This window comes from Microcebus murinus, chromosome 2 (assembly GCF_040939455.1).
Source record: "Microcebus murinus isolate Inina chromosome 2, M.murinus_Inina_mat1.0, whole genome shotgun sequence".
In the NCBI taxonomy this organism is placed as follows: domain Eukaryota; kingdom Metazoa; phylum Chordata; class Mammalia; order Primates; family Cheirogaleidae; genus Microcebus; species Microcebus murinus.
The window spans coordinates 48,751,553-48,776,048 of NC_134105.1; the positions used below are offsets into that span (position 1 = coordinate 48,751,553).

At 34.8% G+C, this 24,496-nt stretch overlaps 1 protein-coding gene across 8 annotated transcripts in view; it reads right to left on the minus strand.

Moving 5' to 3' along the window:
- Positions 1-24,496, minus strand: part of DOCK7 (dedicator of cytokinesis 7) — a 203,895-nt gene that overhangs the window by 156,938 nt on the left and 22,461 nt on the right. For all 8 annotated transcript variants that reach the window (XM_012767100.2, XM_012767098.2, XM_075998923.1 and 5 more), the window contains exons 3-9: positions 21,605-21,780; positions 21,346-21,414; positions 16,143-16,272; positions 15,835-16,047; positions 15,372-15,457; positions 4,989-5,055; positions 3,938-4,087 (exon numbers count right to left, since the gene is read on the minus strand). In XM_012767100.2, the coding sequence (XP_012622554.2) occupies positions 3,938-4,087; positions 4,989-5,055; positions 15,372-15,457; positions 15,835-16,047; positions 16,143-16,272; positions 21,346-21,414; positions 21,605-21,780 (891 nt within the window). The remainder of the gene's footprint in view (positions 1-3,937; positions 4,088-4,988; positions 5,056-15,371; positions 15,458-15,834; positions 16,048-16,142; positions 16,273-21,345; positions 21,415-21,604; positions 21,781-24,496) is intronic.

Below are 24,496 nucleotides of genomic sequence, written 5' to 3' on the forward strand. Positions count from 1 at the left end.
CTATCACAGGTACTTTGGAAACCTGTTTGGCAGCATCTACTAAAGCAGACACACATTCTATGACTTAGCAATTCTACTCCTAGGAATATACTAAACAGAAATGAGTATAAATGCCTATTTCCTCACAAACTGGAAATGTTCACAGAATTACCAAAAAAGCCACAAACTTAAATTAACCAAAATGTCCACCAGCAGTAAGATGGATAAACTGTGATATATTCACACAATAAAATACTACAAAGCAATGAAAATGAATTTAAAACTGCTGCATACAACATGGATTAATCAAACAATCATATTGAGTAGAAAAAAGGGAGACAAAAACATACAATCCTGTTTGATTCCATTGTTATAGTGTTCAAAAACAGGCAAAAATTGTGAAAGAGGGAGGAAACAGTGAATGGAATGGGTCATGGTGGTTTCTGAAATCTGCTAAGTAAGTAAATTTGTTTGTTTGTCTATTTGTTTGTTTATTTGAGACAGGGTCTTGCTCTGTTTCCTGGGCTAGAGTGCAGTGGTGCCATCATAGCTCACTGCAACCTAAACTCCTGGGCTCAAGGGATCCTCCTGCCTCAGCCTCCTGAATAGCTGGGACTACACAGGCATGTACCACCACGCCTGTTAATTTTCTTTATTTTTTTGTAGAGACAGAGTCTCGCTATTGCCTGGTCTTTAACTCCTGGTCTCAAGCAATTCTCCTGCCTGGGTGCTAGGATTACAGGCTCTCTTAACACTCTACTTCTTAACCTGGGTGGGTGGTCACATAGTGTGTTCATTTTGGGATAATTAATCAAACTATATACTTATAACTTGTGTTGTTTCTATAATTATGTCATATGTCAATAAAAATTAATTAAAATAACTTTCAGTGAACTTTATTAACATTACCTTATTGTAATCCAAGTTTTTGTTCTCTAAAATGGCACATACACATAAACAACAACACAAACATAGCAGTGTAACCCCTTCACATACTTACCAGAAAGTAATTATGCCAATAAAGAAAGCACAAAAATAAGCAAGGAATTAATAATCCTGGCTGAACCAGAACCCTAGCATCCCAGACAGTGATAGACAGAATTACAGGTAATAGCCCCAATTTTAACCTTTCCTTTATACTTCACTTTGCTATATTATACTGCAGTTATTCCTAATAAAGAGACCAAGTGTATATCCCAATTCCCTGAGTTTATGCTCTGTCATGTGACCTGTTTTGGCCAATAGAATGTTAGCTGGCATGATATGTCTAAAGACTTGAAAAGCACGTGTGCAACTGTGTCTGCCGTGTGGCACTTCTGCAATCACCACGAGAATATGCCAGGCTACCCTGCTAGAAAAGAAGAGATATACAGAAGAACAACTCTGGCTAAATCAACTGACACCCACCCACCTACACACACACACACACACACACACACTGCCAACCGACAGACACTTGAAAGGAGTACAACCAAATCAACCAAGTATAGCCTAGACTGGCTGACCAACAGACAACTAAGATGCATAAACTAAAATGCTGATTGTTGTATCCCACTGGAGTTTTGTCTTTTTGTTCTTATACACCAATAACGGATACACATACCAAGGAAATTTTTCTCTCAAGAAACAAAATCATCCTGATGGACCATTAAGTGATGAAAGAAAATTGCTAAATGTATTTCCTTTAAAAAAAGTTTTTTGTTTTTGAGACAAAAGAGTCTTGCTCTGTTGCCCAACCTATAGTATATCAGCGTCATCATAGCTCACTACAACCTCAAATTCCTAGGTTTAAGTGATCCTCCTGCCTCAGCCTCCCAAGTGGCTGGGACTACAGATGCACACCACTACACTCAGCTAATTTTTCTATTGTTTTCTTCTGTAAAGATGAGGTCTTGCTATGTTGTTCAGGTTGGTCTCAAACTCCTCCTCATATGATCCTCCTGCCTAAGCCTCTCAAAAGAAGTGCTAAGATTACAGGCATGAGCCACAGTGCCCCAGCCTTAAAATTTAAATAACAATTTCACTTGTTCTTTTTTTTTGAAATTACAGAAAAATCTTTTTCTACGTATATACATACATTTAAGTGTACATACATATATATTTTACACTAGTGGGATCGTACAGTATACAGTTTCGTACTACTTATTTTTTACTAAACATTGTATTATGCATACATTTCTACACCATTAGAAATTTTTCCAAATTGTGATCTTTCTTTTTTTTTTTTTGAGACAGAGTCTTGCTCTGTCACCTGGGCTAGAATGCTGTGGTATCAGCCTAGCTCACAGCAACCTCAAACTCCTGGGCTCAAGTGATTCTCCTGCCTCAGCCTCCTCAGCCTCCAGAGTAGCTGGACTACAGGCGCACGCTACCACACCCTGGTAATTTTTCTATTTTTAGTAGAGCCAGGGTCTCGCTCTTACTCAGGCTGGTCTTGAACTCCTGAGCTCAAGCAATCCTCCCACTTTGGCTTCCCAGAGTGCTAGGATTACAGGCGTGAACCTGGCCTCAAATTGTGATTTTAATGGCCATAGTATTAGAGCATAGGAATGTACCATGATTCATCTCTCCATTTCCTTATATTGAACATTTACATTGAATGTTTCTTATCTTTAATCCTATCTAAGCTATTCATTCTCATGATAACCAAATCTTGTCATTAAATAATCTTGTTTCAAGCAACCAATATTCCAGCCATCATCTCTATCTTACCAACTCATTCCTTTTAATATGTTCTATTTTATGAAAACCTATTTTCCCCATGTAAAGTAACTATATATTTTTGTCACTTATATTCATTTCTAGAACTTAACTTTACTTTTTAAGTGAGCTTCTGAAGACCACTGCTACTAAATCATTACTGTTCATTTTAACTAAGACTTATTTTAACCTGAATTCATAGGAATGTATCCACAAATTAGGACATTGTTCCTGTGGGCAAACAGATTCGTTTCATAATCTACTTTATAACCTTATTAAAATTCATTACCTCTTTATGACAATTTTATATAAATAAAGATAAAGTGATTAAGGAATATATTTTAGGCTACTCCCAAGTCAAAGTCAAGTTAAGGTAAATTATTTTTTAAGTTACACTAAACTAAGTGGCTTAGTAATACTGAGATTTTAGAATTTGTAATTCTTATTCTTAATTGGCTGACAGTCAAATCATAATGCTTTCTGACATCAATGATTTAGCTTTTAGTATTTATACCATTTAGGAATTGAATGATAAAATTATAGTATAGCTCCCGTGATGATTAATTTTATGTGTCAAATTAGCTAAGCAATCATACCCAGTTGTTAGGTCAAACACCAGTCTGGATGTTGCTGTGGAGGTATTTTTTAGAGGTGATGAACATTTAGAGCAATAGACTTGGAATAAAGCAGATTACTCTTCTTATGTAGATAGAACTCATCCAAGTCCTTACAAGCAGAACTTACGAGCAAAGACTGAGGTCTCCTAAAGGAGGAATTCACCTCAAGAGTGTAACTTAGAAATCCTACCTGAATTTCTGGTCTACCGTCCCATGGAATTCAGAGTCAAGACTACATCAGTTCAACTCTTACCTGGATTTCTAGTCTGCTGGCCTGCCCTACAAATTGCAGACTCACCAGCCCCCAGAATTGTGTGAGTCAATTTCTTAAAATAAATCAATTTATCTTCCCCATTCCTCTCTCAGTATAGATAGGTAGATACATACATAACATATAGATATACAGATATATATCTCCTATTAGTTTTGTTTCTCTTGAGAATCCTGACTAATACAGCTCCCCATTCAAGAAAAATTGGGTGACACTTACAATGTATGTCCAATATTGTGTTAAGGAATATCAAGAAGAAAAAAATTAAGTAAAGGCCAAATCCTTGGTCTTGAAAAGTTTGTAATATTGATATAGAGACAAATAAACAGACATTACACAAATAAATAAATATATTTAATATTATTCTCACCTTTATTACAAGAAAAACATCTTGGGAGGGATAAGTGATAGAAAAAATAGCTGATCTTGCCAGGGTGGTTATGGCAGCAGGTGGTACATGTGGACGTAACAATCCTTTCATCTGCTCAGAATTAAGGTCAAAATAAAAGTTTTCTGAAATCTAAAAAATACATGTATTAAAATATTTAAAATTCATTTGTTAAATTTTTAAATCTGTACATTTTTTAAAACTCACAAAAATCATACATATTCAGTATTAAAATATTACAGATAGTAGGACATTATACTCTAAACCACTGTTTATCTTATATTTCCCTGAGATCAACCTTTATATGTTTAAATCAAAGTAAAAGAAGTATACAAACTATCTGGAAAATGTAATAAACATATTCTAAAGAATAATATACCAAACTCTATTAAAAATATAACTTCTAATAAAATATACAAAGAAATTATCACTGAGATGATTACAAATTGAGTTTTTAAAAAATTACATAAATATTATCTCAGCAGTTTTGATTTACCAAATGCAAGTCTCAGAGCAGAGTTTCATTAAAGAAATCCATAATATGTCATATGCTGACAGCAAAAGTCACTGAAGGCACTTCAGGTTTCTGCTACATATTAGGATTAGAACATTATTTTCAGAAATGCTGTCATGCACTAGCCCTCTGAAAAATTCCTAAATAAAATAAAGCTATGATAGTAAAAACTAAGGGCATTAAGATAGAATATTTAAAATATACAAAAATGGACTTTTCAGCTGGTAAAATTTGAAATTTGCTTTTCTTGTATTATCTTTTCTAGTTCTTAAAAGAAAGTTGCTTCTGCTACTTGCTTTGAAACAAAAAAATGTTTAAAAAAAGTTTTCCAACCAAAGTATTTTGTAAGAAAATATTTAACTAGTCTTAATAAATTAAATCTCTGTCATTTTTTAAAGATCCATGCCTAATAATTCTCAAAAAAATCCATTATTTATTTATCTTATAAAACAACTTAAAAACAGGTTTCTGAAACCTACAATTGTAACAAATGACTATGGTCTAATTATATAACCTTACCTTTTTCTTTTCCTTGACATCATATAAAGCCAAACTTGCAAAAATGGGTTCAATTTCAATTTCAAACCTTTAAGAAAAAAAGGATAAAATAATTTAAAAGTAAATATAACAGATATAGCTAGAAAGAAATCCTAATTCCAAAGCCAATTATTGCAATACCTTGCACTTTTCATCTATGCCTTTGCCTACACTACATATTCTTCCTGAAATACACTTTTCTATGCATATCTTTCACAGTCTAAATTAACCATTACCTTTAGTTAACCCTCCTTAATACCGCCAGCTAAAATTGATCTCTAACTGCCTAAAAGCATCATGGCATTTTATGTCCATTTTGAGGCACTAATCAATTTCTAACCTATAATTTGGTTATTTATATGTACAGATATCTTCATTTTAACATAGGTTTTAAAAATAAAGGCCTATATGTTTTCTTTTTCAGATTATAAATATTATATTCCATGTAAAAAATCTCAGAAAATACATTAAAATATTCAGAAGAAAACAAAAGCATCCAAAGAACCATAATTAACAGTTTAATGCCTAATACAACCAGACTTTATGCATACATGCACTTGTTAAATGGATTTTTTTTTAAACAAAAAGAATCATGGTATACATATTTTATAGTCTGCCTTTTTAACCTTTTATGGACAAATTTCCATGTCATATATAATCTTGCCATCATTTCTAAGGCTGACATGGTAATTCCCATTATATGAATATGCCAAAATTTATTTTATAACTGGATACTTCAGTGAGATGTATAATTCATTTCTAAGAAAAATGACTTAAAAAGAATAAACATTTAGTAAATATTTGTTGAATGAAATAATATGTGATGTGAGGTTAACTAAAACTCTAGAGCAGTGGTTCTCAACCAAGGACAATTTTGTTCCCAAGGGGATATCTGCCAATACCTAGACATTTTTGGTTATCAAAACTATGAAAGTATTAGTCACATTTAGCTGGTAGAGGCTCAAGATGTGACTAAACATCCTATATTGTACAGGACAGCCTCTAACAACAAAAAAAAATCCAGACAAAAATATCAATAGTGCTGAAGTTGTAATAGCCCTGCTCTACATTGCTCATTTTACATTATAAGAATATCAGTTAAAGTACTTATAGGAGACAGACAACATATTCACACTGGGTTGAGTGTTTAAAAAAGGACATTTACAATGATTTGGGCAGGATCTAGGTTAAACAACTACACAGAGTGCTACTCCCTGGGGCTAGCAAAAGCAGGAGTTATTATCAACCACAGACCTGAAAACAAACATAAAAGTGGCTGCTGAAAATCAGAAAGGATAGCTGTATAGAACATCCTGCACAGAAACCGTCGCCTTGGAGAAAAGGAGGCAACTGATCTAAGTGACTCAACAGGAAAGGAGTAAGGGAAATAAATTCTCACTGAGCTCACTCTCTCCCACCCTCTAACTTCCTGCTAATACTTCTCTTAGTAAAACCCAACCAGAAGCCAAAAGACTTTATTCAAAAGTCCCAAAACAATAATTGTTGGTGTAGATGTGGAGAGATAGGAACACTCCCACACTGCTGGTGGGACTGAAACTACTTCAACCTCTGTGGAAAGCAATATGGAGATAGCTTAAAGCGATACAAGTAGATCTACCATTTGATCCAGCAATCCCATTGCTGGGCATCTACCCAAAAGAACAAAAGACACTCTATAAAAAAGACATCTGCACTCGAATGTTTGTAGCACCACAATTCACAATTGCAAAGATGTGGAAACAACCCAAGTGCCCATCAATACATGACTGGATTAATAAAATGTGGTATATGTATACCATGGAGTACTATTCAGCTTTAAGAAACAATGGTGATATAGCACCTCTTATATTTTCCTGGATAGAGCTGGAACCCACTCTACTAAGTGAAGTATCCCAAGAATGAAAAAATAAACACCACATGTACTCACCAGCAAATTGTATTAACTGATTGACACCTACATGGACATATAGGAATAACATTTACCGGACAACGGGCAAATGGGAGGGGGGAGGTGGGGATGGGTGGATACATACACAATGAGTGCAAGACACACCGTCTGGGGGATAGACACACTTGAGGCTCTGACTCCGGTGGGGAAGGCAACACACGTAACCTAAACATTTGTACCCTCATAGTATACTGAAATTGAAAAAGAAAAGAAGCCAAAAGAAAAGAAATGGTTCCTAGGTGATCCTGTCCACGTGTCAGCCTCTACAAAACCTACTCTGCATCCTCTACAATATTGGATACCGTCAGTCTTTTTGATTTTGGCCAATCCAGTGGGTAAGTGGTATCACACCCATCTTTTCATATATTTATTGAATATCCTCTTTTAGCCCATTTTTCTATTTATTGTTTGACTTATTCCTTGTCAGTCTTTACTTCTTTATGTATTATGAAACACACTGTTAACTGTATGTGTTGGAAATATCTTCTCCACTATGGTCTACCTTCACTCTCTTGTGTCTTTTGATAAACAAAAGTTGTCCGTTTTAATGAAGTAAAATGTATCAATGTTTTCCTCTAGGGGTAGTGCTGTCTGTGTCAGGTCAAAGAAATCTTTCCTTTCTATAAGATCATGAAGATATCCCTATATTGCCTTCTAGAAACTTTACTGTTTTGCCTTTCACATTTAGGTCTACTATCAATCTGCAAATAATTTTTTGTGTATGATGTGATGTAGTGGTCAAATCTTATTTTCTCATATATATGCATATATGTATATATGTGTCTATATACACATATATAATGAGAAACAGAGATAAAAAGAGACAGAAAGGAAGGGAGATGCGGTTGAGGGACATAGACAAAAAGAAACAGATATCCAATTGTCCTGCCAATTTACTGAAAAGAGTACCCTTTCCATACTGCTCTATTTTTAGGAGAGATAGGGTCTCACTCTTGCTCAGGCTGGTCTCAAACTCCTGGCCTCAAGCAATTTTCCCACCTCAGCCTCTCAACTTTTTTTCTCTTTTTAAATATATATTCTTCATGCATTCAGTACACAAGTTAGTAACTTCAGACAAAAGCATACTATATTATTCCCATACTATCAAACATAGGCATGCTCGAGTTTATCAAGAAATGTTATTTATCTGGGAGGCCGAGGCAGGTGGATTGCTTGAGGTCAGGAGTTCGAAACCAGCCTGAGCAAGAGCAAGACCCCGTCTCTACTATAAATAGAAAGAAATTAATTGGCCAACTAATATATATAGAAAAAATTAGCCGGGCATGGTGGCACATGCCTGTAGTCCCAGCCACTCAGAGGAGGCTGAGGCAGAAGGATTGCTTGAGCCCAGGGGTCTGAGGTTGCTGTGAGCTAGGCTGATACCACGGCACTCACTCTAGCCTGGGCAACAAAGCGAGACTCTGTCTCAAAAAAAAAAAAAGAAAAGAAATGTTATTTGAAGACCAGCCATACACAATGGCTACTAAACTGCAAAGAAAGTATTTATTTTTTTACTCACTGTAAATGTAATACCATACATACTCATTTATTTAAAACATTGAGAATACAAAAACATAAAAGAAAAATATAATTTTTAATTACCCAGAAGACATTACTGATAAAATTTGACTTATTTTCTTTAGACTTTTACAAAATTGGGTGTTTTCACATATTTGCTTACGAACAATTATAATACAGTTTTAAAATTTTATCAATGTTTTGACTATTTTGACTTAAAGTGAATTTTGTCTGATATTAATATTGTTCTCTCAGTTTTCATTTGGTGAATATTTGACAATTAAGTCTTAATATATATTTTTACTTTCAAACTTTCAGTTGCTTGTATTATATCAATTTCTTATTTTATTGAAAATCATATAACTGAGGTTTTTTAAGGCATTCTAATAATCTTTCTCTTTAAATAGATAGTTTAAGTCCATTTATACTTATTTTCAAAACTTATATTTGGATTCATTTCTAGCAACTTATTATTATTATTATTCTATTTTTTTCTGCGTGTTTTTCCATTCTTGCCTCCTTTTTGGATTGGCTAATTTTCCCCCTTTGTCTATAAATTACATTTCTACTTTTTAATGGTTATCTAAGAACTTTTAAAGTACATAATTAACTTAAAAAGTATAATCTTAACCAATATCTTTACTATCTTCCCCCAAAATAAGACCTTAGAATGCTTTAGCCCTAAGCACTCCATTGTTATCAATACATTGTTATCAATTTTGAGTTTTACCTTAATTATTTTAACCTCATAAACTAGACATTATTACAGTGAACACTGAGGTTTATCCTATGTTTTCCATTTCTTTGCTCATTCCTTCTTCTATCTAAAATGCTTCTCCCAAAATATTTCTTCAGAAGTTACAATTTTAGTGATAAATTGTTAAGAAACACTTCTAGTCTTTGTCAGTCTAAAACATTTATTTACCTCAGCATTTGCAGGAGATTTCAAAAAATGAACACAAATCCTTGGCATTCTCATTAAGGGATAATCTATTTCCACACATCTTGAATTTAGGCTAGCCTTGTCATGTTTTGATTTATAAATGATATGTTGTAAGAGTTCTCATCCAAGGCCACAAGGAGCTTATAGCTTCCACTCTCTTCTTGCTGGAAATCCTTTCATCACTACACAGACAAGTCTAGGTTAGCCTACTGGATAATGAGAGAAGCATGGCTACTTCCCCAGTTGGCATTACACGAACTGCGAAACATATAAGTAAGAAATTCCAGGGGGGGAAATGGGCATTTATTGAAACCTTAAAATCTGTACCCCCACAATATGCCGAAATAAAAAAATATATATATAAAAAAAAAAAAAAGAAAGAAATTCCTAAACTAATCTGTCTGCCAACTGCTAGACATATAAGTTAGGCCCTTATATTAAATAGATCATATAGTTACAAATAAATTGGCTCACACTATAAGAACTACTTATATAACCCACAGAATCATGAGAAATATTGAATATCTGCTGTTTTAAGATATTACATTTTAAGGTGGTTTGTAGCATAGCAAAAACTGTTTGAAGAGTATGTTTCATGGAAGATAATTTTACTGAGTATAAAATTCATGGTTGACAGCTATTTTCTCTTACACTGAAGATATCACTCAATGTCTTCTGGCTCCCATTGCTGCTGTGATAAACCAGCTGTTGGATAATTGTAATTTCTTTGCATACAATCTCTTTTTATCTCTGCTCCTTTTAATATATTCTCTTGGTTTTTGGTGTTCTGCATTTTACTATGTTTGGTCTAGGTGTTAATTTATTTTTATTTATTCCCCCTGGACCCCACTAGAAATCCAGAATTGAGAGTTACTACTGTTTCATGAATTCTGAACAATTCTCAGTCATTATTTCTTCAATAATTGTTTTCCTCTTCCCTAAGTTACATCCATTATGGAATTCCAATTAGACTTTTTGTTGATATTCCTTTTGTATTTCCCATCTATTATGTCTCTATGCACATTCTATGTGAATATATGTTTAGTTTTATCTTCCAGTTCACTTATTCACGCTTTAGTTTTATCTAATCTGTGTTTACCACACCTAAATGGGTAGATCAAATGACTCTTTTTACAATCCTCCTGGTCAATTCTGAGACTCTCTTGCTCCTTTATAATTTTTTTAAAAATTACCATTTACTTAAATATATTAAAAATACCTATTTTATATTTTAAATCTGACTGATAGTCCTTTGCAGGTCTATAGTTTATTTTGGCATTTTTCTTGATTTATGACTAGAATTGGAACTTTATCTGTAGAAATCTTTTGAGACCTAGGTTTTAAGTGGTTTCCTCCCAAAATAATTGATGTTTCTGCCAGGTTCCTAGGGCTACCAGAAATCTGGAACCATATTGTTTTTTTATTTTATTTTATTTTATCATATTATGGGGGTACAAATATTGTTAGGGTTACATATATTGCCCCTGCCATTCCTCCCCCCACACCCCTGGAACCATTTTAAATTGAATTTCTGCCTTGAAGTTTTCTGAACCACACAGATAATATGCAAGCTTATGGCTAGGAATTTTCAGTTTTCTCTATATTTTCTTTCTCCTGTTGCCTGTCTGACTTCTCCCTGCCAAAGCCGAAGTTATGACAAATAACTCTACCATTTTTAATATTACTCCTATGACATTTGGTGTTAGCCATTTATGCAGAAGTCTGTTTCCACCCTGTTTGAATATCAAGCCCTTTCCCTTGGGTAGCCCATTAAAACAAGGATGGGCAGTAGTCCTAATATAAAAATTAGCTAGAGAGCGCTGTGAAATTATGATTTCTTAGCATTTCTAGGCTTCCAAGAAATTCTTATCAGTTTGACCATGCCTGGGTAGTTACTTCCCTGAATGTCTAGACCACTGTACTACTGACTAACAGTCTTCTTACTATTAGAAACAATTTCATCATGGAGGATAAAAGAAGGCTATTCTTGGAGAATAAAATGTAAGAGAAATTATTTTCAAGAATTTATCAGTCTCAAAAAAAAAAAAAAGAATTTATCAGTCTCTATAATTAACTAAAATACAGTTACCATTTCTGACTCTTTCTGAACTTATAAAGTGACCTCAAGTTCTTCTCCACCTTAAACCTGAATTTTTCTTATCATAGATAAATCAGATGTATATAATTCTTAGTTCAGAGTTTTTAATAAGGGCTGATCAAATGAAAGCTAAGGAAAATATAATTATGTGAAAAACCATTCTATCTTTTCTCTAAGGAAAAAATAACTTGTAACTTTTACTAGTCAAGAAGATTATAAATAAAACTGCAATGACACACCACTTCACACCTACTAGAATGGCTATGATCAAAAAAACAGACAATAACAAGTGTTGGTGAAAGTGTAGAGAAATTAGAATCCTCATAACTTGCTGGTGGGAATATAAAATGGTGCACAGCTGCTTTGGAAAACAGTCTGGATAATTCCTCCAAAAGTTAAACATGGGGCTACCATACCAACCATAATTCCACTCTTAGGTACATACGCAAGAAAAATGAAAACATATATGCCACAAAAACTTGCACACAAATTATGAACATAATAGTAGAAACAATTCAAACGTAGTAGTAGAAACAATTCAAATGTTCATTAACTGATGAACAGATAAACAAAACGTGGTGTAATCTATCTAATGGAACATTATTCAGCAATAAAAAGAAATAGCAGGCCGGGCGCTGTGGCTCACGCCTGTAATCCTAGCTCTTGGGAGGCCGAGGCGGGCGGATTGCTCAAGGTCAGGAGTTCAAAACCAGCCTGAGCAAGAGCGAGACCCCGTCTCTACTATAAATAGAAAGAAATTAATTGGCCAACTGATATATATATAAAAAATTAGCCGGGCATGGTGGCGCATGCCTGTAGTCCCAGCTACTCGGGAGGCTGAGGCAGAAGGATCACTGGAGCCCAGGAGTTTGAGGTTGCTGTGAGCTAGGCTGACGCCACGGCACTCACTCTAGCCTGGACAACAAAGCGAGACTCTGTCTCCTAAAAAAAAAAAAAAAAAAAAAAGAAATAGCAGTACTGACACATACTGCAACATAGATAAAATTTGAAAACATTAGGAAAACTAAGTAAAACAAGCCAAACACAAAAAAAGCACATATTGTATGATTCCATTATAGGAAATATTTAGAGTAAGAAAATCTACAGAAACAGAGAGTACATTGGTGGTTGCCTAGGGCTGGAGGAATTAGGCAAAACAGAGAGTGACTGCTAACAGGTAGGGGATTTCTTTTTGGGGTGATGAATGTACCCTAAAATTTATTGTGATGATAGTTGCAAGATCTGAAATGTATTAAAACCCATTGAATTGAACACTGGCAAACTGACTGAATTCACTGATGAATTGTACACTGGATAGACTTGAGTGAAATGCATAATATGTGAATTATATCTCAATAAAGCTATTATTTTTTTTAAAGCAAAAACAACCCAAATGTTTGTCAAATGATGAACAGATTTACAAAATGTGGTGTACCCACACAGTAGAATATTGGTCAGCCATATAAAGAAATGAATGGCTGGGTGCAATGGCTCACACCTATAATCCCTTTGGGAGGCCAAGGCAGAAGGATTGCTTGAGCCTAGGAGATAGAGGCTCCGGTGACTATGATCACGCCACTGCACTCCAGCCTGGGCAACAGAGTGAGATCCTGTCATAAAAATAAGTAAGAGGGAGGAAGGGAGGGACGGAGGGAGGGAGGAAGGGAGGGAGGGAAGGAGGGAAGAAGGAAGGATGGATGGACTCATATATGCTATAACATAGATGAACCTTGAAAACTTATGCTATATGAAGAAGCCAGACACAAACGGCCACATATTATATAATTCCACTGATACAAAATATTCAGAATAGGTAAATTCATAAAGACAGAAAACAAATTAGTGGCTGCCAGAGGCTGAGGGGAAAGAACAGAGAGTGACTGGTAAATAGGTAATGCTATGGACTGAATTTTATGTCCCAAAAATTCTTATGTTAAAATCCTAACCCCAATGTGACTGTATTTGGAGATAGGGCCTTCAAGGAGGTAATTAAGGTTAAATGAAGTCCTAAGGGTACAGTAGTAATCCCATGGAAGTGGTCTCCTTATAAGAAGACTAAGAAACCAAAGATGTCCCTCTTTTCATACACACACAGAAGAAATGTCCTGTGAGGACACAACAAAAAGGCAGCCATCTGCAAGCCCGGAAGAGAGCCCTCACCAGAAACCAACTGCTAGCACTTTGACGGTTGACTTCCAGCCTCCAGAACCATGAGAAATAAATTTCTGTTGTTTAAGTCACCCTGTCTACGGTATTCTGTTATGGCAGCCTGAACAGACTGATACAGGTATGAAGTTTCTTTCTGCTGTAATAAATATTTTAGTGAGAGTTGCGTATCTCTATGAATACATAACACTGATTGTGTACACTTTAAAAGGGTGAATTTTATGATATGTAAATTATATTACAATAAAGCTATTAAAAAACAAAGTAAGAAGATTATAAGAACTGATATTAAGTGTTCTAGATACTCAAAAGACTCAATTCAGTTAATCTATCAAACAGGTTTCTGGATAAATCTAACTAAATATATAAAGCTTTAGCTTTCAAGAAAACTGCCAAAATTATACAAAAAGTGGTCTGTCCCTATGAGTTGCTTCTTTTAGAAAGAATTGAAACTTCTTTTCTCTTAAGTCAGAACTAATAATTCTCTTAAGTCAGAACTTATACTATTAACATGATATAATGAAAAGAGCGTGGAGTTTATTTTTCAGTTACTGATAGCATAATAATGAGTATGCCAATTAACTTCTGCTAATCCTTTTGAATCCTGGTTTCCTCATTTGTAAAATGAAGAAAATAATATCTACCTTATAGAATTACCCTGAAGACAGCATGAAATAAAATAAGAGAAAGAACTTTATAAAGCAGATTTTAAATGTAAGAAACATCGCCTCAATGATGTTAGAAGCCATCTAACTTTTTTTTTTTTTGAAGTTCACATTTTAATGGGGGGTATCAAGCAAATAAGCAAACCATCACTAAATATATCATTGTACGTGGAGGTAGGTACTACTAAGTACAAGCAAAGCAGGGAGAAGCTCAGTGTGCTGGGGGCGGGGAGGGCCATGGTGGGTGGGCAGAGAGCAGGACAGGCTTCTGAAGAGGTGACATGGAACTGAGAGGGTCTTGAGCAAGGGAATGGCTCGATCTCCTGGATTTAAGTGGAGATGGGGAAGGCAGTGGGCAGGGAAGGGGCAAGGGGAAGTGCCTGTTCTTTGCCAGGGACAGACTCTTTCTGGCAAGGAGCGATCCCTCCTCTTCTGAACAGGATGATGGGGCAGTGTGGAAATGTGGGAGGCTCCAAGGGCACGTGAACTGGAAGCGGGAGAGTAGGAAGGAGCAACGGGAATTACAGAGGGGTCACAGCATGTCATCAGGGAGGGATGCTGGCATTGGCTTCAGAGGAACAGCCCTGGTGATACCAAAGCCCAGGGCATGGCCATTTTTTCCCTTTTTTAAGGGAAAAAAATATGCACTTCAAAATCTTCAAAAAACAAAGCCTACCATGTAACAAATATAAAATCAGCTCTTTAAGGAAAAAGATACTTTTTTCTTTATATTCCCCAATCAAGAATGATGTCTAGTAAACACTAATGATTTTGGTGAATATTTTCTCAAGTTTTGAGATAAACTATATAGCTGTGGCAAAGAGTTTGCCTGTGAACCAAAAATGCTCTAAAGCTTAGCTTCACACATAAGTTTAAATGCTGGAATAGCACTTAAAATTATATAGAGAACAATATTTCTCAAAAGGACACAAATAGAAGTATAAAATCTACTAAGATTTTATTATACTAGTTAGTACTCAAAATATTACCCAGAAAATAAAAGTTATACAATAGAAGAAATACTCACTTGAGTGATAAACATTTTACAAGAAGTCTTTGACCAAAATGTTCTTTGGGTACCTCAGGAACACTAAGCCTTTCTATTGATTCTTCCTACAAATTGACAAGCAACAACAAAATGAATATGCTCATCATATTTCAATTCTATACAATTTATATTTTTATAAGAATCTATTTTACTAATCTTCTTAGTCTTCACAATTGAATAAAGAATGACCTATTTATCCACAAAGTCACTAAATCATAAATATGTTCAATTCACAGAAATTACTCATTAATATATTCATTAGTATAAAAAGTATTCATTTATAAAAATTAAGGCTATGTTTCAGTTAAATTTTATTTCCTACATTATTATAATACTATTATAATAAATATTAATATAAATAGTATTTTATAATATACATAAATCATACTCCCAAATATCTATTTCATTAATCAGTTGCTTCTCTATATGCAAACATTTATACCTCATCTGGTGAAGGATGCAAAGCAAAGAGTTCCTTGTGACGGTTTGATTTCCTTTGGTCATCATTCTGACGGTCTATTTCTTCATTCGGTGTTCGATCAAGTAAATTGGGAAGCAAAGCATCCGGAAGTGAATTTTTTAAGTCAAAGATACTACAGGCCCAGCTACCCCTTGGAGTATCATCTATTGACATTGAACGTCTCTTAAGATCATCCTGTCATGCAAAACATTAAATATGAAGATATTAATAAATAAAAAATAAACTATTTTAAAATAAATTTTATAGTCATTTAAGAATAAAAATATTACTTGATCATCCTGGTAGTTGTTGCCATCTGGAGCTTCATCAGATTCAAAGACCTGTTTTGGCAAACCTTTTTGCCTTTCTTTCTGTTTATCTAATGTATTGGGATTAAATCCTGTTCCCAGTTTATGATATCTATTTAAAACAAAATAGTTAAATATCAATTTTTAAAAATTTTTCACTTTTTCAGCATTATTATGTAATAAGCCAAGTGTTATTTGAATTATTTCTTTACATAATAAGGATCTCTCCTAGCAGTTTTGAGTGTGTTAAATAATTAACCAGAGGTTTAAGAAAATTTCCATTTAAAGTTCCTTTAATCCAACTAAAGAGCAGATTATGAGTTCCCAAAAGCAAATCATATTTTCCTTCTTTCCATGCCAACCATGTGTATATAATTTAAGTTGTACTTTCAATTCAGAGAACTGGTCAGTAAAAAGAAAACTTGGGAAGCCAGGTTGAAGAATAAAATGAGAAAGTGAAAAATAACATTACCTTAATAGTAATACAAGTTTCTAAAAGGTTAAATACATGTATAAATAAAGCACTGAATCTTAAAATTTCAAATAGCCAAGAAATTTTTTGCTATATTATTTATAAAAGATCTTAACCTAAAGCTGCAGACATGTAAAATGAAAAACAGCAAAATCTACACTATTATATCCATATATGATTTAATTAATCTTTTTTTACATATGGCTAAAAACAACTCAAATCAATGTACCCTTCTTTCCTAACAACCCAATATCTGACAATATCAGATAAGAGTCGATCAAAGAGTAATTATTGTCCATGATTTAACACTATGTAGAGTCAAACTGTGGGAATATTTTAATTGGAGCAAAACAATAATGATTACCAGATTTTATGGTTCTTGCTATCAGCCACTTCATGAAATAGTGAAAGCTCTACATGACTACCTGTCTATCCCACACTATGACCATTTTTCTGACTTGTCTCTTGGCATTCTCACCCTCATTTATTCTATTCCAGCCACACTGTCCTCTTCACTATTCCTTAAACATTTCCAGCATGCTCTGAATACGGGGCCTTCGCATATATTGTTCTTCCTAGGAACACTCTTCTCCCAGATATCCACAGGACTCACTTCCTCACTTCCTTCAGGTCTGCTCAAAATCACCTTATCAGTAACCCTTCCTTATTTTACTTCCATAAATAGAAAATGTTATCCCTCTTATTGGCCCTCTCTACCCCTTTCACCCTACTTTTTTCTCCATAAGACTTATCTCTACCATATCTATTATAGATTTATTTGTGTTTATCGTCTATTGACCTCTTGCCCCACTAGAACATAAGCTCCATGAGGGCAAGGACTTGGTTTTGTTCAATGTTATATCATCAGTGTTTACTGTAGTATAGGCCTGGTACATATAAGACTCTCAATAAATGTTTGTTGAATGAATAAATAAATAAAGTATTTTCTGTCCCTTTATCACTCTGTGCTCAATTATGAAAGAATTTTGTGGTTTGATCTTATCACTTACTATTTTACTCTTTAGCCATATCCTACTCTACCATTAAGGCCATCTGCTGAGTTTTTAATATTTTTTACTGATGGAAAGTTTAATTTCCAAAGATAACTAATTGATTTTTATATGGTTAACATATCCTGTCACATATTTTATATACATTAATACATAAGTATATTTATTATTTTTATGTGTTTTATTGACAGTTTCCCAAATTATTAGTTCTTTTATTTGTAGTTTCTGATAATTCTCTTTCAAATGTACTGGCTTACATCAATACTTGGCAATTCTGGGGTCTATGTTCAGTTTTGAATTTGCATCCCCCACATTTGTCTTGAACTACTATATCTGCTTACCCCAGCCCATATCCAGTAGCTGTGGGGAAGGTACAAATCATGCTGGCAGGCAAACTCTGCCAGTACCTAGTCGTCTAGGGATGAGGTTTCCTTCTTCCTTCAAGGTATGCTCACCCTGGGTACTATCCTATCTGTTCAAGTACAGCTCCTGAAAAACAGACAGTTGTCTCTGCTGCCACTGCTGTGCACACATGGTATAGGGGGTTTCAAAGTAACCAAGTCTCCAACATCTCCTCCAGGTCCTCCACCACTGTCTGTATTTACTGCTTCTGAGCTTAAAGCACTACTGAAGCTTTTGCACATATTTTCTCCTTACATTATTCTTTCCTGTGTTTTTTTCTTATATTCCAATCACACTTATCTTCTGTTTTTGAGAAATACCTCATAACTTCTAGTTCACCAAAAGTAGCCCTTTTGTCTTCCATTTACCAGAGCAGATAATGTATAGTAACTAGTATAACAGGAAAAAATATATAAGCTTTAGAATCTGATAGGCCTACGTTCTAATTCTGGTTACCTTACCTTTTGGCTTGTGAGATCATAGAGAAGTTATTTAACTAATCTAAGCTTGAGCTATCTTATCTATTAGAACCTTAAATTAGGTGAGTATAAAGTGCTCAGTAAAATGCCTAGGACATAGTAAGTTCCCATATTTAATTCCCTTATCCTCTTGCCTAAACCAATGCTAGCAACCTCTTGATTAGAATTAAGTAACAGATTCCATGATTCTGAGGTCAATATATTTTACAACTAACCTCTTTTTATTAAGATTTCTAATAATAGGTTTCCAACATATATGCATAGAGGTAAAGCCTTTTGAATTATCTGACAGAGGAACAATTTCTTTCAGTAAAGTCTAAAATCTGGCTACAAGAATACTTACCAAAATTGTAAGTTCATAAAAACAGCTCTTCTATATAAAGGGCAGCAGACTGTGCTTTTATTAGGTCACACTAAAACTAAAAACCATGTCAGCATTATCCCCCAGAGTGATATATAGCACAATAGTAAGCCCAGTGAAATAAGACAGCAGCCATGAGGCAAAACAATAAGCAATGCTTTCGCTAGTACTATTTAGCACACATTACTTCATTTGTGAAAACTATAATGTTATATCAGAATTCTCTACTACTTCAGTCATCATGTTTCCTTTAGTTAAATAAGGCTAAGAAGTTTCAGTATGGAAACCATTCTTCATCATGTAAACTAGCAAAAGAAAAGTAGTTTTGTTTCTTAATCTGAATTGATATTTCACACACAGTCCATTAGAAAACTAAATTTGGGATAGAACAAAACATTTTTTTAACAAATATTTACCTGATTAGATAGACAGGTCAAGGACTTAAAACCAGTAGTTAGAAAGGGCAGAGACCTTTCAAATAGCTTGATCTGGAAAACTGGCTATTAAACTTAACTTAGCTAGTTAAGTTTCATTAAATTGGATTTTTTTTTGAGAAATACAAATTATTCATCAATATCTTGCCATGATTTCACAAAAGAATTAGATTATAAAATCATTATCATCATATATTATTAGTTCTTAATGATTTATAATGATATAGAAATACTACTCACACAAACCTATTACTTTATAAGGAAAATAAGTAAAAGTAATTGTGGAATTCCTGAGAAAATGTATGTATATTGGGTTATTAAGTATGAAATGTCCAATTTCCTTAAGTACTAAGTTTAATAGTTGATATCTCAGGCATTTCACTTTGACACTTCCTGTTTTATTTTTATTTTGAGGGTACATCCTCAGTCTTTCAAAAGTGCATTTTGGCTTGTGAATAATCTTTCACATTTTTTTTTTTTTTTTTTTGAGACAGAGTCTCACTTTGTTACCCAGGCTAGAGTGAGTGCTATGGTATCAGCCTAGCTCACAGCAACCTCAGACTCCTGGGCTCAAGCAATCCTACTGCCTCAGCCTCCCGAGTAGCTGGGACTACAGGCATGCGCCACCATGCCCGGCTAATTTTTTCTGTATGTATTAGTTGGCCAATTAATTTTTTTTCTTTCTATTTATAGTAGAGACGGGGTCTCGCTCTTGTTCAGGCTGGTTTTGAACTCCTGACCTCGAGCAATCCACCCGCCTCGGCCTCCCAGAGTGCTAGGATTACAGGCGTGAGCCACCGCGCCCGGCCTCTTTCACATTTTTTTAAGAGCAATTTTTGTGAAACCATGGATAAGTAAAAAAATTCATGTTGTTTTCAAACATGAGTTCTGTTGTGGAACCAATGCAGCACAGACAGCTCAAAATATCAACGAAATGTTTGGGAAGGATGTGGCTAATGAACACACAGTACGTCGATGGTTTGAAAAGTTCTATTCTGGTGATTTCAATCTTGAAAATGAGTCACGTGGGCAACCTGAGACTAAGGTGGATAATGATGAGCTGAAAGCTGTAGTGGAAGCGAATCCATCTCAACCTACAGGTTCGACGTTACTATTCCAACAATATGGGACCATTTGAAAAATATCAGCGAGGTAAAGAAGCTGGATAGATGAGTTCCACATGAATTAAACAAGAGTCAGAAGAGAAATTGTCTCAAAGCTTGCCTTCGTTGCTGTCATGATATAAAGGTAAATCAGTTTTATACCATATTGTTTTCATGTGATGAAAAATGGATTCTTTTTGATAATCACAAGCATTTGGCACAATAGCTGGATACAGATTAAGTGCCGAAACACAGTTCAAAACCAAATACTCATCAGAAAAAGCTAATGGTGCCTGTTTGGTGGTCCAACACTGGTATTATCTACTACAGCTTCATTAAACCTGGTCAATCGATTACAGGGGATGTCTACTGCAACCAAGTAGAACAGGATGCTTAAGCTTAAGGGTCAATGGAGACAAGCCAATCCTTTTGCAAGACAATGCTCAGCCACAAGTCTCACAAACAATGCTGCTCAAACTACAGAAGCTGGACTTAAAAACTCTATCATTCACTGTATTCACGAGACCTTGCACCAACTAACTACCACTTCTTCTAGGCTTTAGACCACTTCTTACAAAGAAAAATATTCAATTCTCAACAAGCTGTGGAAAACACCTTTTGCAATTTAATCACCACTCGCTCTCTAGGCTTCTCCGCTGCTGGCACATAAATAAGCTACTGTTAAGATGGCAAAACTGTGTTGATAGTATAGGTGCATACTTTGATTAATTGTACTGCTTCCTGTTTGAGATATAATAAACTACACCTTTGACTCGAAATCGGACATTTCATACATAAGGTTCTTTTTGTTTCTTTAACTATTTTGTTTTAATACATTTTCTTATCTCACATTACTGATCTACCTTAATCCATTTACAAATCCTACTCAGTATTTTTAAATGTTACAATAAACATATAACTTACTTTCTGATCACAATTGCCCAGTCTTCTGTATAACTTCTTATACAATCTCTAACATGTGGATCCATTTCACTATTTTTAAAAAGAAAATATATTTGTAATTTAGAAAGGAAAGCACTGATGTTCGTGAATTTGGTTGCTGCAGTTCATGTTCTTACGACAAGAAATGACATCACCACAAGAAATAGGCTCTAAATATTATATCAGAAGGCAGCCTTTCTATAGTTACACTAAAACCAAAAGTAGTTAAATGTCTCCTTACCTTTCTTCAGGTACAGCTGAAACAAGGGTTCTGCAGTCCCGAGGACTATAAACAACTTCAATATCATCTGGAGGAAATTCAATCAATTCCCTTAAAGGCCCAGAATCCACAGCTAAAGGATGAGTAATGAGGTAATCTTCAAAATCTACCGGGTCTACTGCTTCAGTAAGGGGCACCTTTATAAAAAGAGGTGGGAGTAAGAGGTAGACAGAAAGAGATGAATGTAAGAATTTTAAAACTTTAAAGAAAATTAATTTTTTTAAAAACATAATACACTTTTAACCTAGTTCTTTCTAAAATTTAACATGCTTAGCCGGATGCGCTAAAGAAAACAAAAAGTGTTGGCCTTCTTAGACTCCTTTATGCCTTTGGTCATACTCTCTTTAACCTTCTTGATTAGACTTTGCCTATAATTCTCACATAAAAATAGTAATAATAATAATAATAATTAAAGTTTTATTATATTTTACAATTTACAAAATACTCATTGAAAGAATTCTTTTTTATATCTTTGGAATTTTCATTGTTAAGTTTCTAAAACAGCGCTTTTACTTTGTTATTGTTGATTATCCTAGTAAAAACATATAACCAGACTATGGTAGGCTGAAAAATGGCCCTCTCAAAATTCTCCTCATCCTAATCCACAGCCCCTGTGCATGTTAACTTACATGGAAAAAAAATAAAAGAGTCTTTGTAGATGTGATTAAGGACCTTAAAATGGAGACATTATCCTGGATTATCAAGCCAGGTCCTAAATGCAATCACATGTATCTTTATAAATAAACAGGGAGATTTGGGTCATACATACAGAAAAGAAAGCCATATGAAGATGGGACTAAAAGAGATTTGAAGAGTCTGGCCTTAAAGATATAAGTGATGTAGCCATAAGTCAGGGAATGCCAAAAGCCACCAGAATCTGGAAAAGGCAAGGAACTGATGCTCCCCTACAGCCTCTGAAGGGAGCACAGCGCTGTCAAAACCTTGATTTCAGTTCAGTTATACTGATTTCAGACTTCTGGCCTCTAGTACTGAGGAGAATAAAGTTCTTTTGTTCTAAGCCACCAAGTTTGTGGTAATTTGCTACAGTAGCCACAGGAAACTAATACACAGACCTCATTAAAAGTTTCTACTAGCAATAATAAGATTGACAGTAATCTTTAGCCAGGCTGAAAATATACTTTTAATAACATACTTCTTATCTAGTTCAAGAAAGAAAAACATTCAGACAAAACTATGAAGGATATATAACAAATGTGCAATTGTAGACCAATGAAAATAAGACCGTGTTATTTCTCAGGATGTTCATCTGGAATAAAAACACTGAAACTTGCCTCTGTGTAGGTATATGTCATTAAGTGGAAGGTGCTTTAATCTATGCTGTTTTGGATTGAACAATTAGCAACATTTTAAAGACATTAAGTAAAATAATAAATGACTAATATATCTTAAATAGTCAAAAGACAGTAGTTATTATCATGAATGTTAATCTCATCTAAACCTCTCCCAAGTCCTGTAAATTAGAGATAATTACTATTTCAATTCTACAAATAAAGAGATCCTTGTGCTCAAAGAAGTTAACCAAAATCTGAAAATAAAGACACAAAATGGTAGAACAGAAATTTGAAATTGAGTCTCTAGGCTCTAAAATTTGTGGTTTCTTTCTCTCGTAAGCATTCTATCTTACTTATCCTATCAAGTACAAGCTACACTATGATGTTCTTAACAAAGGGAAAGAAGACAATCAAACAGAAAGAGAAATCTTTCTTCAATCTTTGTTGCTGGAGCTACTTACTGAATGTCCATATGAAAAAAAAAACGAACCTCAGTCTTCATATCACAACATACATAAAAATTAAATTGAGATGGATCACAGACATAAACACAAATGCTAAAACTATAAATCTGCTAGAAGAAAACACAGCAGAATGTCTTTATGATTTGGGAATAGGAAAAGTTTTCTTAGACATGATAGAAGAAGGAACAATTATACAAAATTTTGATATATCAAAAGAGACTATTAAGAAAATGATTAGGCAGCTCACACCTGTAATCCTACCTAGCACTCTGGGAGGCTGAAGTGGGAGGATCACTCAAGATCAGAAGTTCAAAACCAGCCTGAGCAAGAGCGAGACCCCATCTCTACTAAAAACAGAAAGAAATTAATTGGCCAACTAAAAATATATAGAAAAAATTAGCCGGGCATGGTGGCGCGTGCCTGTAGTCCCAGCTACTTAGGACGCTGAAGCAATAGGATAGCTTGAGCCCAGGAGTTTGAGGTTGCTGTCAGTTAGGCTGATGCCATGGCATTCTAGCCCAGGCAAGAGAGTGAGACTGTCTCAAAAAAAAAAAACAAACAAAAAAAAACAAACCTGTTCTCCCCAGCCAAACGATCAAGAAAGAGGCAGCCTAACAAAACAAAAAACATTTAGACAATAACTGCTCTATTCTAGCTAAACATTGCATGAAAACTGTGGCCCGATCCACACCCACAATAGCAAAGACCAAGTGGGAAGCTAGGCTTCTACTCTCACAAAGCTGTAACAAGGCACCCAAACTCTTTTCACCAGAGTAGTAGAAGAGAAGTCCAAGTAGGAAGTTGGGATTTTCATACCTACTGAACAGTGATGAGTCTCTCAACCCCACAGTGTTAATAGAGGCCACTTAGGGAATGTGGACATCCACTCTCACTAAGTGGCAACAAGACTCCCCTTTCCTTTATCGCTGGGGATGTGTCAAAAAGGCCTAGTGGAGAGTCAGTACTTTTACCAGTGCTCAGTGTCAAGGCCACACACCCCTGGGTATCAGTGGAGGTTATGTGAGGAACAGTAATGAGGCTCTACTCCCCTTCCCAGCCAAGTGGTGTGAGCACTGGTCCCGTAGAAGTGGGAACTC